Source organism: Dipteris shenzhenensis, chromosome 30, assembly GCF_047967505.1.
Source record: "Dipteris shenzhenensis isolate YYH24624 ecotype China chromosome 30, Dip_SZ_1.0, whole genome shotgun sequence".
In the NCBI taxonomy this organism is placed as follows: domain Eukaryota; kingdom Viridiplantae; phylum Streptophyta; class Polypodiopsida; order Gleicheniales; family Dipteridaceae; genus Dipteris; species Dipteris shenzhenensis.
Window position 1 is genome coordinate 34,288,876 of NC_141625.1, and position 18,501 is coordinate 34,307,376.

Below are 18,501 nucleotides of genomic sequence, written 5' to 3' on the forward strand. Positions count from 1 at the left end.
CCTCCGAAACTTCTTTCTCTCCCCCCGAAACTTCTTTCTCTCCACCCATTGCTTCTCCCGTTCCTCGATCCTCTTCTCAAGACCCGCTGCCACGCTGGTATCGACAAACTATGAAGGATTCCGGGATTGTTCCCTTAGAACTTCCTCCTCCCGGTCCTCGACGCTCTACCCGGACAACTTCTTCCTCTACCACTGCCTCCATTTTTACCACAGCCCACACTATCATCTAGTGCTTATAAAAAATAAGTGCAATACTCCTCCAACACTGAGGTGTCTCTCTTATGGTATGATGCAAGCCACCACTTTTCAACCTAAAGGACCATCAAATGAACTGAACTGCTACCTTAAATTTGAAAGGAGGTGATATTAAATACTACTAGGTGATATTAAAACACAAGTTTACCCTTCACACTCTAAAATCTACAAAGAGCCCACACCAAAGCATTTGCAACTAAACATGGACACCAGCAACAATAACCAGATTACATAAGAAGGTAACGCTAGCCTCTGAAATGATTATTTGCTTTTAGTTGAGCTTTAAGATCAATTCCTTAGGTAAATGGGAAGTAATTTGGGTCCCATAAGAAATTTTACAAATGCAGGATTTAGAACCTGATATGATACATCAATATTTTGAACTTGATCTTTTAAATCTTTGATCCAAGAAAGCCATGCGGCGATTGTTATAATCAAACACAAGAATAAAATGCTTTAACATCTCTGCGCACACAACACCTGCACAATATCCAGAGAGTCCCATCTGCTGACCAGTTTTGTTGGGAACGAGGGCTGTAAGATCACTAAAAGAGCAACCTGCTATTTCAAAGTCCTGCACGTTACCATATTCGGCCTGCATAATCAAGGCATAAATTAACTTTTTTGCCCAACATATTAGAATACACATTACAACAATTGGAGATGAGAAACAAGCGGCAACCTGAGACACGTATAATGTTCTTCCTCTTCCTAATGTGGCAGGCATGTCAGCTTGCTGGTTGTCAAACCCATGCACAGCACTACTGGGGAACATCAACCCTGGGCCGGCAGCACCTGTGTCCACCATCAGCATTACTTCTCGTCCATTTATCTTCGCGAGTATATGTGGCACTCTATCGAACAAAAACATCCGCTGCACCAAAATATCCTTGTTAGTGACTGAAGTAACCATACAGACAAGACAGTACATGGGATCCAGAGTCACTCTACCTGTGACAGAGGAAGTAATTTCTTCTACATCATGCTTTTCACTTGTTTTAAAGCTTCGCCACATGTCCATCAAGAAAACTTTCCACATGAACTTTGAAAACAGATTTAATAGACCTCAAACGTTCACTGGAACCAAACTAAACTTCAAAAACATGTGATGAATGCAATTTATGCAGTATCTCAGACAGTACAAGTCTGTGAAGTAGCCCATATGACATCCAACACTAAGCAAGCTTCCAACAGCTTTCAACAATAGACAACAACCATGTCCTGCCTTTTACAGATAAAGCATTAAAGCATCCAGATTCCAGACCTGCCATCGTAAACCGCGAGCACGCGATGATGCTTCATACTCCAACAAGTCATATAATGACAAGGTGCGGTCCTTATGAGACATCTCAACAACAGAACCATGGAATATATCATACCCACAAAGCCCATCAGCATCCTTTAACAACTTTTCTATGCCAATCTGCAATGGTTATCCAGAATACATAGCACACATGATCAGCCAGTAGCCTTGAACAACCACAACGTTTTGAAGAGTGCTTGCTCTACAGAGCATGAATGCTCTGCCACAATTAAAAAGCACTGTGCTTTGCTGCAAACCCAATAGGAACGAAAAAAGGTTCCAAGAAAACTGAAGTGGCAATATTAGCATTCCACCTCAATAAAAATTGGATCGGTTATCTTCAGAGGTCCAATCTGAAAGCTTGCTCCTCGAGAAAATCGTGTAGCCATCTGCACACAGATTCAAAAAAAAGATAGTTGGCAAGGCAATTCTAAGCCTAAATATACCTTTGTAAGACTAGAATAAGTCCAATCATACAAATTTAGATTTTTTGTTGTTCTAAAGACCAAAAATCTACACAAAATAAAAAGGGAAAATGAAAGAGAAGAAAAAAGAGGTAAACAAAAACTTTTATGAAAAACAAAAGGAAGACATACTTAGCAAGCAAAGCAACACTCGTGTCGTCATCAGTGCCCAAGCATAAGCAGCTATACTAGGTTTCTAAAGACCCCCGGAGTCTCCTAAGCCTAAATATTCTCCATCCTTCAATTAATGTAATGATGGGCATACTATGTCAGCTTTAATATAGTTATGGTTTTACAATAATAGTGGAACTGCATCTGTGTATTTAATGATACCCATACAATTTAATGTAGTTATGCTTTTATAATAATGGTGGAGATGCTTCATGCACCCCATTTTGGTGATCTGATGTATAAGCTACTGATGGGTCCAAAAGATAATTTTGGTCTTCTGTGAATGTTATACTCTCTCTCTCTTTCTCTCTCTCTCTCTCTCTCTCTCTCTCTCTCTGTGTCTTTTCATGTCCATGGAAAACTGGTCTTTGTCTACTTTTTTTGGAAGGTGACTTTAAAAGAAAACCTATGTGGACTGCTACTCCATGTTGCTTTGACAGCACTCTTGTTGGTGGTGAATAGTATTGAAACACAGTGGCTGGCTATGCACAATGTAAAAAATAGCACAGACTAGATCTACTGCTATCCCCATCAGCACCGTAAAGTCGAAGTAGACCACACACTGACACACGAGCATAGACTGGTACTCAAGCAAAGACAGAATCATTGAATCATCCGAGAACAGTCAGACAACACAGAACTTTATGATAAAGAGCCTTATTGAATAGGACTTTTCTTCAACAAGATAAATTATAACTAAACAAACATTGGCAATGATCAAATGGTGCATTTCCGTACCACATGGCCCCCTGAAATACTGGTCGCATAGACCTCACCAAATGTCGACAAGCCAAGTTGCCTTGCCTAATCATAATGACAACATATCAGCAGGTTAACAATAGCGTACCTCTTGCACAAGCTTAGGAAGATCTGCTTAATTGTTAATGCCTTTCAAAAATGCAACTAGCGACATAGCTATTACACTTGCATGAATCAAGTGACACTAAAATGAGAAGTGAGATGCCTTCATTTTCTTATTGTACCTTTCTCGAAGTGATAGCAAGACCACCTGTCCCTGTATCGACAATAAAGTACCTGTTCAAAAATAAGAGGTCAGTACATGGATTCGAGAGGCAATCTTTAATGTGTTTCTGACCTGAAATAAACACATGCCCAAAACTAGACACTCCAAGGCTGCAAATCCATTTCTAAAAACTACTCTTCTAGATACAAGATCTATGACCCTAAACCAAAGTAAGTAACATCAGAGTCGGCTACTTTTAACATACCCAACTTCTCTCCCATCAATAAGGGGCCGAACAACATAGTGGCCAGTCCTTGCTTTAGTCATCTGCAGCCATAGTCACTGTTCAGTGACATCCAGAAAGCCGTGCCTCTTAATAGGCCAACCATGACTGCAACCCAAAACTACCAAGAAAGTTTAACGTTCTAAAATCCAATCAAACTATGTATAAAACAGACTTGCCTGAACAAAAGGAGAGCACGATTTATTATACTGGGCGCGTGGATATCGACAGTTGTGACGTGGACGAAGTAAAGAATCTGGAGAGGAATACACAGATCCATTTTCTGCAGTATCGACCTCAACTTTGACACCTCTAAAATTCTCTTTTGCTACAGAAGCAGAAGAACGTATGCACAACATTGGCAGTTGACAGCTGCGGTTCTGCTGCAGATCCAGAAACATGTTCAAACATCAGAGATCAACTGAGGTAATTTTGCACAAGGCACTGTATGAGGGCATTTGTATTGGGCATCATTTCAGGGGCAGCACCCCGATAGAAAGTTTTCTACTAGTAGGTCTTCAAGATATTGATTTTGGAGGGAAAACATGAGGCTCCACAAACCAGAACTTGTTGCCAATTTGAAAATTCCCACTCCCGCCCCTGACGATACCGCTGAAAAGACATCCGCACAGGTAGCCATGTGTTTTTATCGACTACCACATGTGCCACCACCTAGAACACCCAAATCGGTACAATTGAGGTTCACACTCCTTCACTTTACATAACCTCCTACTGTACAGTTGTCTAGGAATTGCAGTGAATGAAAGATGAAAAAAGAGTTTTGTAGGCAGTAGAACAAGATGAGTGACATGCGAGGCTCATAAGCATCTGCCTAGGGCAGCTGCAGGGTCAGCCAAACATCTAAACTACTATAGATCCTCCGAAAAAAATAATGTAAATCTGGCGCACCTCCTTATCCTTGAACTTGACAGCAAAGACCAACTCCGACCCTGCTGCATAACGTACTGCAGTTGGAACCTCTGCTTCATGTTGGATATCAAGATATCTTTGGGCCTCCTCTGTAACCCAATAGCCGATCCGAACCCATGCAGTCAGCAAAAAAACCTGCGGACAGGCAGCCAATAGTAACTGTGAAATAACACAAATCTTTGCAAAGCAAGGAAGTTATGGAGCCTTGAGAATTGACAAACTACAGAAGATCATTACTAAATAGCCTACATTTTACCCTAGCAACATCTACCATTCTTACAAGGAAAACAAAAAACTTCGGGTGCCTACCTCACCCTCGTCCATTTCCATCCTTGCTAATCGACCAGCAGCATCAGCATACCATGTCTGCTTGCCATCATGACCCCACTCCTGTGTAACCTGCTCATTGGAATATTTCTCATAAAACCGACCATCCATGCACCACTTCATGTTCCAATCACTTGGTATTCCCCAAGTTACCGTCTTGCCTGTCCCATCACATTTGTAACGAGCAGTTGATTATTACCTAAGCTTCCAGGCACCTCCGGTGATCAAATTAAGAGCACTGCGCACTTCCGCGTTTAAGGCAATGCCAGCGCATGAAGAATGAGGCCAACCTGCCAAACTGATATGTTCACCAGGACAATAATCCTGCAAGCCCATAGCTGCATGAATGCGTTGTAGGGTTTCATCCACGGTTGCGTTGTGATTTCCTTCTACTTCGGTGGCCCGGAGAGAAGATTGCATGTGACTCCGCACCTGCCCTCTGATTTGCTCGTCATAAAAGTGATTATGGTTGCACTTGGAGCACGGAAACAAAAGAGATGGCTGCTGATACAGACATATTCACCTGGCTGAAAGCGTCGTCCCTTCCCTGCCAAGGCCTTCCTGAAACTTCCGCCGTGACTCGTTTGACAATTCTGCATTCTCTGCATCGCATAGTTGATTTTTTTGTGTTTTTTTGAATAGCCCTTATATTGTATGCAAGACCCAAAATGACAGAAAGGCTAGATTTTAATGCGACATACTTCGACAAGCACCTGCTGCAAAGGATGCCAAGGGGCGCTGTGAACCCAATCGATGAAGTCTTGCTCTGGGGAGACACAGACACATTCGGCAATCGGTGGAGGAGGAAGAGGAGGAAGGAGTGCTCCTTCTGATGGAAACTGCAACGATGGCGGCCCTCTTGATTGATCCGGCGAGTGCCATGTCCATCCTCCAAGCTCAGAGAAAGTCTGCAGGAAAACCCCAAACCCTAATTCGCCATGGGAGCTTCTCAACACGAAGAAAGCACCAAAGCTACAAGGAAGACAATCATCCTAGTTGTTTCGGTTGCTATCATACATGCACTCGGAGGCAAAAATGTCACTTGGTTTTCTTTAGAAGCTCGGCTCACTTGAGAGCCAAACATGTGCCATTAGTGTAAACCTCATGGGCCATCCTCGGAAGAAGACGGCATCGACAACTAATATCAAACACAGAAAACATATGCTCCTGAATCAATAGAACATCCAGTGCCCATCCTAAAGTGTCACATGTTGTGGCTAGTGACGTGCATGATCTTTGAGCCAATGCATGCTCCAAGTCACCATGGTCCAACTCATGGGGACGAGGGAGTTTGAGACAAGGCCCTCCTATGGGTGGGAGCCTGAATGACAACCATGGGATTTTGGTGACTTTGAAGGGGGTCTAGAAGGAGAGTAGTTCAGCATTTTGTTCATGTGGGCTAGCATCTGTGTGAGACAAGGTTTGTAGCTAGCCTTTTTTCATTAGCATGCACAAAGCAGCTTGTTGAGGTCGCTCATAATAGATGGTACCTTGCAATTAGCTGGATGGAAAATAGTGCTTGAGTGCGTAAAACTTCACCCCCCAAAATTACAGTGCCCCAAAATTACAGTGCCATTTTGCGCACGAAATCTGCATTGGAGTTGCATCAATTGGCACCTATTTTAGCATGTAGCCTTGGCAAAGCACAACCAATCTGGCATTTTTGACTTCATGTGCACAACCTCTTATTAAGGAGCATTACATCCACGTCATGTTGCCTCTTTCCACATGCATCGATTGGGCTCTGGGTTTGTTGCAAGCTTATGAATACAACACTGAAAAAACTAGATTTGCGGCAGGCAGCCTTTCCATTGTGGAGCACGTAGCTACTACTCAAAATTGAAGTTGAATCCTACTATTTTAAGGAAAAAAGCAAATGAGTGAAATAGTGGGCATGAAACTCAACAAAGGGTTCGTTAGGACCCGATCCTCCCTACAAATGTTAGGGGTGGTGATTCATTATTGATTTTGTGATGTCCATATTTTGGAAGCTGGAGTCCAACAAATACATGAATAAGGCGATACAATAATTGATCCTCATTGTAGTTTATACAATATTATCAGATTGACTACAACCATATGAATAAAGGTGTAGTCATCCTTCAATCTTGCATCCATCTTGGATTTGAAAAAGAAAGGGGGAAGAGTAAATGAAAGAATGGAAAGGAAAAATGGGGGGGGGGGGGGGGTTAATTAATAGAGAAGGGGAAAGGAAATAAATAACCAAAAAAAAAAAGTTGGTGATATATCGACAGAGAAAATGAAAGGGGGAAGAGTTTAATGAATGAATGAAAAGAAAAAGGGGGGGGGGGGATTTTCCAGTTTCAAATAAAAAATGAAATGAAGGAAGGGAAAATATTAAAGAGAAGGGGGTGTGAGGGGGTCAAAAAAGTAAAACCTGTGAGTCTATAATGGCCAATTCGTTGGAGACTGTGAAGATTGGGGAGCGGGGTCCATGGGAGCCGCGAGACACGGCCCAAAAGTAGGGAGGAGGGAAGGCATTAAACGAGAGGAATGTTATAAGAATTCAAATTAAAAACAAGAAATTTTTAATGGACGAGTAATTGAATATATATATATATATATATAATTATTATAACCACACATAGTGTGGGCAGGGAGGCGGCACGCTTCCTTTCCCAAAGAGTTATAATCTAAGGGAACAGGCCCTTCCCTGGGTGCCAAGATAACATCAAGAATATAAACGCCAAGAGTCTTAGGGCCGAGGATAAGTCTCGCAAATGGATAAGAAACTGGCATATTACCTGAATGTTAATAGTCGTAATCATAGTCGAACGTCGAGAGACAATATCCCAAAAATTTGCCAATGCGAGCTTGAGAGGATTTGCGTGTGTCCGTGAGTGAGATGATTCCAACATTCTTAGATCATTTAGTAGACTCTAGACATCACCAAAAGACAACTATCATTAGAGGAAGAGCACGTAACATTCTCACTCTCCACTTAGCCAGCATTACGTGCCTCTCCAACCTCGAAAAAATGGGAGTTTGAACACTGTAATAAGTCAAGCTTTTAGGCTTGTGAGAGTAGAGCATAAGGTCATCATGAGACTCTCCAAAGCTTCACATGCTAAGGCTATGCCACGCTGGGCTTCATCTTTTCAAGGCCATTGCTACACTTATGTGCTAGCACCTGCTTAAACACAAATCCATCTCAGCTGCTTAACCTAGAGGTTGGCTGACTTCCAACAACCTCACCCTAGTGTATCCACTATAGCTAACATGATGCGCTAAGTGATAGACAGACAGATAGATCGATCGGCAATCATTCAATTGTCTGGCAACCTCAAATCTATAAGCAAAAAATACTGAATGCACATCGATTGGGAGAGAATCTTACCTCGGAACCTTGGTTGAAGACACTGCAAGCAACTAGACCTCTCCACTGTTGCTTGAAGACACAGACAATGCTGCCAATCATGTGGTTGTTACGAATTATATAGATTTATGACAAAAGCACTTCTATGCTTTTCTCCCATCCTTTTGATAAAAAGCTTAACTATGCTTTTATGCCTTGCTTTTCACACCATTAGATTTTCTTGAAATCAATGCCCACGATTGTGACAAGTGGCTCAAGGAGAGCTAAAAAAACTCAAACTTCCCCCTAGGATGTTTCACACCGTTAGATTGTCTTGAAATCAATGCTCACGATTGTGACAAGTGGCTCAAGGAGAGCTCAAAAAACTCAAACTTCCCCTTAGGCTGCTTGCTGTAAATATGTAAGTTAGCACATGCATTCAATAGAAGGGTTTTAGAGTACCCAAAATTATGCATACAAAAGGAGTCTTTTAATACAAAAGGGGTACTTTTATCATTGCAAAATTTATAGAAGGGGCATACATAGGCTATTAAAATTCATAGGTAGGGGGTTCTTAAAAATCCCATGAATCTCATGTGCTATATGGACGTTTTACATAGTATTCATAGAGCTCCAACCTTGTTACTATGTAGAGGTCACAACATGAACATCTCATTGCTTGATAAACTTATAAGATGTAATGTTGATTACTTATTCCTAGGAACAAAAGTAGATTCTCTATCTAATGTTAAGACACCATGGTTTTGTTCTAGCTCACAAAATAATTGTCCTAATTACACCAACAAACATATGAGGACCAAATAAATGAACCCAAGAATAGCAACCAAAGCATAGACACAATTTTAAAAACAAAATAGTATGCACATACAAACACACATACAAAAGAAAAATGCAAAATACAGAGACAAATAGAAATAGAAAAAACAATTATCAACATGCACCTATGACACATGCCACACAATAAACGTGCAAAGATACTCCACCCATTGACAAAAAAATGGCACACCTTAAGCAAAACATAGCAAAGGCAAAATAGACAACATAGGAATGGTAGAGAGCGCAAAAATTATAAACAAAAACATGCAAGCAACAAGCAAAGACAAAAAACATATGTTCTAAGGTTATAACCAAAACTAATGCTAAATTGTGCTAACGCGAGCCTCATATATATCCTTTAGTCATTGGTTTATCCATTCCATCATCAATAATATTGAGGAGGCTTCTCTTTTAGCCTAGAACTTGATTGTTGAATGAATCTCCCTCAAGGAAAGTATTATGGTGGAAATGGGAACAAGTCAAATGAGTTTGTTAGTTGTCAAAAGGGAGCATCTGTAGATCTTTCACGTATCAACTACAAACTGAGTTGGAGCTCAAACTCATAGGTCCTTTAAATTAGACTCAGCTTGCATAAGAGCTCAACACTACTTGTGTGTTTGTTATGTGGTGTGCTACTTGTACAAGATCAAGCATTTTGCATGATAATCAATAAGAAAATAATGGCAAATTTTTTGTTAAAAGTTTATGTAGTCTATAGTGGAAGATACTTTAGATGAAGATGATATGTACATTGTCAAGTTGGTGGGTCAATACTCTAAGCTTGCTTGGAATTTCAATTGTTGAGGACTAGACATTGAAATATTTTTAAAATCTAATTTGAAATTGTCTTTCTTGTAGGTTGTGTATGGATAGTGACTTGAAAACAATATAGAGCTGTAAGTCATCATGATAGGGAGGCAATGAGACATCTTGAATAAATTCTTTAAAGGCAACACAATTACCTAGCCCCATTTCATTGAAGAAAAAGGTATGACAATAAGCCACAAGACGGGTTTGATGAGAGCTTGTAAGTTTCCAGTTCCACCACTGGAAAGCAATCAATCATAAAATCAAACCATCCAAAAAGTGAACAAGTGATGGAGCCCAACTGATGGTGGATTCTCACAAGGAATAATGACCTCAAGACAACGGCGTGGATTCATGAGAGGTCTAGAAAACAATGATGACAATCTTAGTTTAAGAACGTCTTGAATAGGGAAAGGACAATTATGGGCTTTCTTACCTTGCATGTATATGCACAACTACACATGCCACATGAGGCTTGAAATGACTATTTGCCTAGGTTGCATCATTTGTATTTGAGGGTATTTGTTTAGACAATTTATATTACCGTGCTACATTTTGGAATTCGTTGGTCCAGTGAAATAAAATTTATTTCATTTACAAAAATATCATCTAAAATTTTGCTCTACATGAAATGATATTTCATATGACATATCTTTTTGATGAAGCACTTAGACAAGATACATTGTGACTTTGAGTTGTCTCTCCTTGCATTCTTGTTGTTGTGAGCATGACAACAAGTTTACAAAATGCAAAAACCAATACTTGTTGAGCATGATCCAAGTAAAAAGGTCTTTATTTATGGAAAGGCAACCCTTTCCTATGCCACGTAAAATCTAGAGATTTTGAAATGTAAGCAATAGGTATATGTGGTTGTAATGTACATTAAATTAACTTAAATAATCTTAGAAATCTTAGTAAGAATGAAGATGTTAGAATTAAGAGCTCGCAGCCTAATATTGCATGCGAATAGAATAACTAGTACAAGACAATGCTCTCCTACTTCATGTGCATAAGTTGCAAAAGAGACACGAAAATAAGCTATGACTAAGGCATGAAGTGCTTGATCAACACACTTGTGAAACAAGTCGAATAATCAATCTGCTCAAATTATGTATTCCTCCAGAATCACTACAGACCAAGATTCATTGCACGACTTGGACAACGGCTCATCCCTACGGGGCTTTTCGCCAATACAATCAACACGGCTCAACTAAGGACCCTACTATGAGTAGCTCTAAGACACTAGGTTTGACGACACAGACAGAAAGCCGTGAGGGCTCGGACAAGAAGATAGAGCCCATCAACCTACAAAACTATGTAGGATGAAAGACCGCCACAGTTCACACCGCTAGTGAGTTCCAGGATTATCTTCCACGATCGCCAAGGGTCACCATGCATCAAAACCTCCAGATCCACCAGCATCGAAATGCCAATAGATGCATGTCAAATGCCTTCTACAAATCTCATGCACTGATCAGCATGCATGGACCAATCACAACATATATAACACCACGTAGAGAAGCACCATCCCAATCATTGACTTCTTGTCAAACCTTAGATCATTTAAGCCCCCCCATGAGGGAGTGCCTAAATCACAAGAATTCCAACAATCCCCCCATAATCGAAATTGGGAGTTGACAACACAAGACAAACCAATAAAGAAAAGAAACTGAACACTTATATCATGAACATCTAAAACATGACCAGTTCAACCAATCGAGCTCGATCATCTAAGACAATTGCCAAACCAAAGCAATTCTAACAACATGTTCACAATTCTAGAACGCCCAGTTGTCTTCAATAGTATCATTAGATACCAAACCCGCTATCTTTGATGTCGATGGAGTTTCATCTGCAATGCATGCCTTGTCTTTTTCCTTCCGTGCTTCTTCATCCTTTTGCTTTTTGAAACATTGTCATTCAAAATGACCTGGCTTACCGCAGTAGGTTACAAGTTCGTTTCTTTTCCTTCACTATGTATGCAATGTCACCTCTTGGTTGCAAGGACTCCTCTCGTCATTATTCATTGAGTAAAAGAGCTACACAATCTAAATAGTCAGCATCATCATCCATATGTAGTATTCAAACAGTTTCACTGTAACATTAAGGTAGACTCCCTGTAGACTCTTCAACAGAATGGCCTTTTAATCTTTGTCTTCAAGTCTGGCTCCAAGGTCATTGAGTTTCTTCAAAAGAGCTTGCATTTTATTAAGAAATGTTCCCAGACTGTCAAACTCTTCCATCTTCAAGTCGTAGAGTTCATGTTTCAGCATGGCCTTGGAATGTTTCGTACGGACTCCAAACAATGTCTCCAAAATGACCCAGTTCTCGGCTGTAGTGCTTGTATCAAGATGATGAAAATATTTAGACCCAAGTGCTTGAGCCATCAATCCGATAGCCTTCTCGTTCTTGCTCTCCCACACAAGTATACAATCCGCTTCATGATGACCACTGCTTTTGGGCTTTTTCTCACTACGAAAGACCACACTCCATAATCCTTTTTACATGAAAAGCAATCGAGTAGCCAACTGCCAAGAAGGAAAAATTTTCCCATTGAACTTTACGACGGGGTAACTTCGAAATCCTTCTCCTTCATTACCAACTCCATCTCTATCTTTCAAAAATCTTCAAGAAATGCTCTAAAGCATGCTTCGAGGTCATCACGCTTATCTTGCAAAAGCCTGGATCTCCCACAAAACCTTCTATCCTTGCTTTGATACCAAATGTTAGAATTAAGAGCTCGTAGCCTAATATTGCATGCGAATAGAATAACTAGTACAAGACGATGCTCTCTTATTTCATGTGCATAAGTTGCAAAAGCGACATGAAAATAAGCTGCACAAGGCATGAAGTGCTTGATCAACACACACGTGAAACAAGTTGAATAATCAATCTACTCAAATTACGTATTCCTCCCGAATCACTATAGACCAAGATACGTTGCATTACCTGGACAACGGCTCATCCCTACGGGGCTTTTTGCCAGTACAATCAACACGGCTCAACTAAGGACCCTACAATGAGTAGCTCTAAGACACTAGGTTTGACGACATAGACAGAAAACCGCGAGGGCTCGGACAAGAAGACAGAGCCCATCAACCTACAAAACTATGTAGGATGAAAGATTGCCACAGTTCACACCGCTAGTGAGTTCCAGGATTATCTTCCACAATCGCCAAGGGTCACCATGCATCAAAACCTCTAGATCCACCAGCATCGAAATGCCAACAGATGCATGTCAAATGTCTTCTACAAATCTCATGTACTGACCAGCATGCATGGACCAATCATAACACATCTAACACCATTTACTGAAGCACCACCCCAATCATTGACTTCTTCTCAAACCTTAGATCATCTAAGCCCCCCCATGAGGGAGTGCCTAAATCACAAGAATTCCAACAGAAGAAACATAGAAAAATATACTTTGTGTACGAAAAGAATGTAAGTGAAAGAAAAAAGATAATACAAAGAGAAAATCCCTTAGCCAAACATGGAGACAAAGGAAAAAATGTTAGAAACATAAAAATAATATTTGTTATATGGAAAGAAAGAAAAGTATTAGCTAAATTATCATATTTAGCTCTTAAACTTATAGAAAATGTATTAGCTCTTAAGTTCATGGTTGGAAAATTGAAAGTCTTTAATTGATTTTTGAGTTCTCTACATTATGTGGAAGATTTCAACTTTGTAGATGTCTTATTCCTTTGGGAATGATGGCATTTTTTATGTGTAAGGCTACATAACCATACATTTACCCCTGGTAAGGGTTAAAGTTACCCTTACATGTGGAATTCACATGCATGTCTTGAGCATGGGTCACGATTACAATAATGCAAATTGGATTAGGCATCTTTTATCCATTGAGTTGCTAGTATGAGGACCATATGCGACTAGTATGGGCATCTAAGTATGGTGTAATTGGAATGTTGCTATGAGTGCCATGATGGGTGTTGGATGTATGAGCCATAGAGGTCTTTGGTTCTTAGCTTGATGATGTGTATATACAGATGAGAGTTGTGGGTGACAGGATATTTGGTTGCCAGGTCTTCTTGATTGGTTTTGTAGCATGCAATAGGGTCATATAGTTTCTCAGCTAAGTGTAAGAAGCAAAAATCCTAAGTAGAGGTGAGCTTCAATCCAATGTTTGTCCTTGGTTATTGAGTCTATCGTAACATGAATTTTTTGGTCTTTTATTGTTTTGCCATATTAGATTCTATCCCATATTTTGTGTCAAAAGTTATTTCAATATTTATAGTTGATTGCATAGGTTGATAACGGAGAGAGGGTGTGGATATTTTGGAATATTTTCCTACATATGACTTTGTGCTAGTATTAATCCTAAGAGTTTCTTTTTGCATTTAGATTCTCAATGAACTACGATACTAAAGTAATTGAGTACTTCCTCTTCTAGGTTTCCTCTACCTTTGGGATTCTATGTCCCCCTCTGAGTGGAAGCACCTTGATGTTGATAGTGATAATGTGATGAAGATTGAGAACATCTAGGGTTGTGTGAAAAGTTTCCTCTACCCTTGGGATTCCATGTTCCCCTTTGAGTGAAAGGACCTTGATGTTGATAGTGATAATGTGATGAATATTGAGAACGTCTAGGGTTGTGTGAAAAGTTTCTTTTGGACTGATTATTAAATCTACTAGAATTTTTTCCTTTTCCTTTGGTGAAAATGTTTGATCATGGCTTACGGTATTGGTATTTGCACCTCTTCTTATTTTCTCTTGCATTATATGATCTCAAAGGATGGTGGTGCATCTTTGATGATCATTTCTATCACAAATTGATCATAATCATTGCCTAGACAATTGAGGGCAATCTATACTAGTCCCTCTATTTTGATATCTTGAAAAATGGATTTTCGTTGATCTCCAATGTCCTTTAGTTTGACGAGGTAATTGAGGCATGTCTTTGTCTATGGTTTGGTTGTATTGTTTAAGTGGTTCTCAAGCATAATGTTTCTTGACACATTCTTTGCATTAAACCTATTCTCAAGAGTTTTCCATGTAGATAACTACAAGAGGTGATCCTCTTTCAACGCCTTTATCGATGGAATCTACTTCATTGTTTTTTAAATTTAGAAAAACATGTTGTTGATGGTGGCATGTATCTAGACTCTCCTATTCAATAAAAGAGATGCTTATCAGGACTTCACGAAGCTCCTTTTTTTTTTTTTGGGCAATTTTTTCTTTTGCAAAAGTATTATTGTCATTTCTTATGAAAGCTCTTATATACTTTTTATGCAATTTTGTAGGTGCTTTACCTACATACTCAAACTCTTTCTTAATTCTATAATGTTCTCTTTCTATCCTTAATCCTGACTCTTTTGTCTTTTCACTGTGCAAAAGGGTTGTTGTCTTGTCTTTCACACACATGTCCTTCCCTTGCAACTCTGGATGGTTGCACATAGTACACTTAAGTCATTAAGGCCTTTTTTGACTTCTTGACTCCTTTCTCTAACTTGTATCCTATTTTCCTTCCATAATTTTTCATGGGATGTTTTGCTACAATCAAAAGCTCTGAACACCCTCTTCCAGCTCCTTCTCCATCATCCCAAGCATCTTTGGATGGTTGTATTTATTACATTTAAGTCATCCTGACATTGCCTTTTGACTCACTTCATTGCTCACCGATAAATTTTCTCTGTATTTTGGTTTTTTCTTCTTTCTAAGAAGTCTTCCACCCCAAACAATTCCCATATTAGTGCACTCCATCCCTGCTATGTGTGGGGGTTAAAGGTCACTGTGCCTTTACCCCGGTTATGTACAATACTCAAACACATATATAAATGAATGAAAAAGAAGATTAGGGTGGCTCTGCACCCACCAAAACTTGTGTGGCTCCTTGTCTCTCTCTCTCTTTCTTTCATTCTTGCTTCCGTTGAGAGCACTCTCAACTGGTATCAGAGCTTGGGTGATCAAGCTGAGCGTGTGTGAATGTCTCAAAGCTCAGCAGCTTTGTGGGAGGAAGGAGAAGCTCTGTGGGAAGCTTTGTGGGTGACTTTACTTGCATCCAAGTGTGCAGAGACCTTGGAGGAACCTTTGGAAAAGTCACTTTGGCTTTGCGAAGTGGTTTTAAGAGCCTGTCAAGTGTTTTCAAAGAAAAAGTCGTTTTTTGAGCTTTTCCCTGTTCCGTTCGATGACAGAGACTCTGTATTGACTTGTAGAGGCAACTATTGCTTGCTTTCGGTGTCCACTTCACTTCAGGAGCTTGGAAATACCTTCATTCTTGAATCTGGGATCATCTCATTGGATTTCTGACTCACTGTGTCAGTTCCTACGTTTTTTTTGAGCAACCATTTGCAGATCTGTCAGTTTCGGTGGACTGAGGAGGTCCTAAAACTTCTATGTTGCTCATCACTCGCACTCCGGTGGAGTTTACAAACAGCTCTGTTTCCAAAAACGTTTTTCAGTCCGTGTGTTGGACCCAGTGATTGAGACCACGGTTTCCAAAACCGTCTGTCCCATTGCGTTCCGGACACCCAAAAACCCCTACCTGTCAGTTCTTGCACGATTCGTTGGAGCATTTTTAGAGTTATAGATCTCTATGTATTCAATTTCGTCTCTCTGTTATGCATTTTTTCATTCTAAGGTTTTGAAACCTTAGATTTATGCCACATGGTAGTGGATAAGTGTTGACTCCCATTTCTCACTCATCGGTTGGGATTTTGGAGTTCCAGCAGAAGAAAGATATTTGCATATTTTCTTGCTGAGTCCGATTATGCAATGGCGCCCATGTTTTGAGGCATCTCAGGTTCTATTTTCAGTAGCAGTCTTTTTCGTGGGACCATGATTTCTTGAGCATACCTTATGCAGATCCCTCTGGTTGCAGTTTGAGCCATGTGCACTCATTCGTGGTGTGTATTGGGTTGTAGTGGATAATTTATAGGCCATTTGGATGCATTGCGATCCTTATTGGATGCGCTGATAGGCCTAGATTGCCTTGTGGGATGCTATTTTTATGGACGCTTTGCACATGGATGCTATATTATGCTGAGGGACAACTTTGACACATTGCAGGTGATGCATTGATAGTGTTATGCTCTCTTGGATGAGATATTATTAATGCATATGCCCATGGATGGTGTTTATGCTTGAGCCATTTGGCACTTATTGGCATTTTGGATTGCCATTGCAGTTGGCATTTTCTTTTGGGCCAGATTTGCTCATATGGATGCATAGTACATGCACATGAGTCAGCTGCATCTTTTGATGCTTTGAGCTTTGAGTTTTGGTGATATTCCAGTCTATTGTGGCATACACATTTGGGTGCACTTGGTATTTGGTGTGATTCTCTCTTACAGGCACTAGCATTTGGGATTTTGCTTTATTTGCATCATGGCATCCTCTTCCATGTCTGAAGAGGAGATTTTCAACATTAAAAAGTTTGATGGGACAAACTTTTCTTTGTGGAAAGAACAGATAAGGGATGTGCTTATTCAAAAGAAGCAGATTAATCCCTTGGTAGGGATTGAAGCTAAGCCTGCAAATATGTCTGAGGATGATTGGAATGAGTTGGATGCATTAGCAAAGTCTACTATTAGACTTCATCTTGCAGAGTCAGTTTATTTCACAGTAGTAAATGAGCAGACTATGGAAGATTTGTGGAAGAAATTGTGTGCCACTTATGAGAAGGAAACTGCATCTAATAAAGTTTACCTCATGAAGAGGTTGTTTGAGCTGCAGATGAAGGAAGGGGTCTCCATTGCTTCTCACTTGAATTAATTCAATATTATTTTCAGCCAGCTTCAGGCTCAAAAGATGAATTTTGATGCGGAGACTAAGGCAATATTTCTCTTATGTTCATTGCCATCCTCATGGGATACCTTCCGTACAGCTGCCAATAACTCTGCACCTAGTGGAGTACTGAAATTTGATGATGTTGTGGGTAGCTTGTTGGCCGAGGAGATTAGATGGAAGTCTATGGATGGCAACAAGCAGGATGCAGCCTTAAATGTGCAAAGGGGCAGATCACAGTTCAGGGGGAAGTCCCAAAAAAGAGGGAAATCTCATAGCAAATCCAGGGCACGGAACATTGAGTGTTACCACTGTGGCAAGAAGAGCCATATGAAAAAGGATTGCTACAAGCTGAAAAGAGAGCAAAAGGATAAGAAAAAGAATGCAAATTGGGATGCAAATCAGGAGGAGGAGAGTCCAAGGGAAAAGGAAAAGTGATCGAGGAGATCAATGCAGTCACACATGATAGTGACAATGACGTTCTCTTCATGTCTAGTTTATCTGCAGAGTTGCTTACCACTTCAGATGATGCATATTCCCAAGATTGGATTTTGGATTCTGGTGCTTCATTCCATGTTACTCCCCATAGGGAATGGTTCTCCACTTATGACAGGGGAAAGACAGGTTGTGTGCATCTTGGAAATGACTATGCATGTGACATAGTGGGAGTAGGTGACATAAAGTTTTCTTTTGCAAATGGGTCTGCATTTATTTTGAAACATGTGAGACATGTGCCTAAGTTGACAAAGAGTCTTATTTCAAAGGGTCAACTAGATGATGCTGGTTTTCACACCACTTTTGGCTTTTAGAGTTGGAAAATTCAGAAGGGCTCTATGCTTTTGGCTAGGGGTGTGAAGTGTGGGACTTTGTATCCCTTACATGTATCAGGCGTATTTGATCATGTTGCAATAACTGAGCAGCCAAGCACTTCTTTGTGGCATTGCAGGTTGGGGCACATGAGACAGAATTGAATGAAACTCTTATGCCGTTTGGGTTATGTACCGCATTTGAGTTTCTCTGATTTTGAATTTTGTTAGCACTGTCTCTATGGGAAGCAGACTAAATCAGCCCATAAAAGAAGGGGAAAGAAAGAGTTTG

The 18,501-nt window shown here is 40.2% G+C and overlaps 1 protein-coding gene across 2 annotated transcripts; it reads right to left on the bottom strand.

Annotated features, from left to right (window-relative positions):
* Positions 1-508: 508 nt before the first annotated feature.
* LOC147882021 (uncharacterized) lies at positions 509-5,778 on the bottom strand. Of its 2 annotated transcripts, none has more exons than XM_087402086.1 (14): positions 5,411-5,778; positions 5,221-5,299; positions 4,988-5,136; positions 4,680-4,858; positions 4,350-4,505; positions 4,002-4,112; positions 3,620-3,823; positions 3,423-3,484; positions 3,177-3,228; positions 2,932-2,997; positions 1,873-1,947; positions 1,520-1,678; positions 938-1,129; positions 509-850 (listed from the first exon to the last, which is right to left on the bottom strand). In XM_087402086.1, the coding sequence occupies exons 1-14, from the start codon at positions 5,583-5,585 to the stop codon at positions 626-628; spliced, it is 1,884 nt and encodes a 627-aa protein (XP_087258212.1). In that variant the 5' UTR covers positions 5,586-5,778; the 3' UTR covers positions 509-625. The 2 variants fall into 2 exon arrangements, with proteins under 2 accessions (XP_087258212.1, XP_087258211.1); XM_087402085.1 differs by having other exon boundaries at positions 5,399-5,778.
* Positions 5,779-18,501: the final 12,723 nt, after the last annotated feature.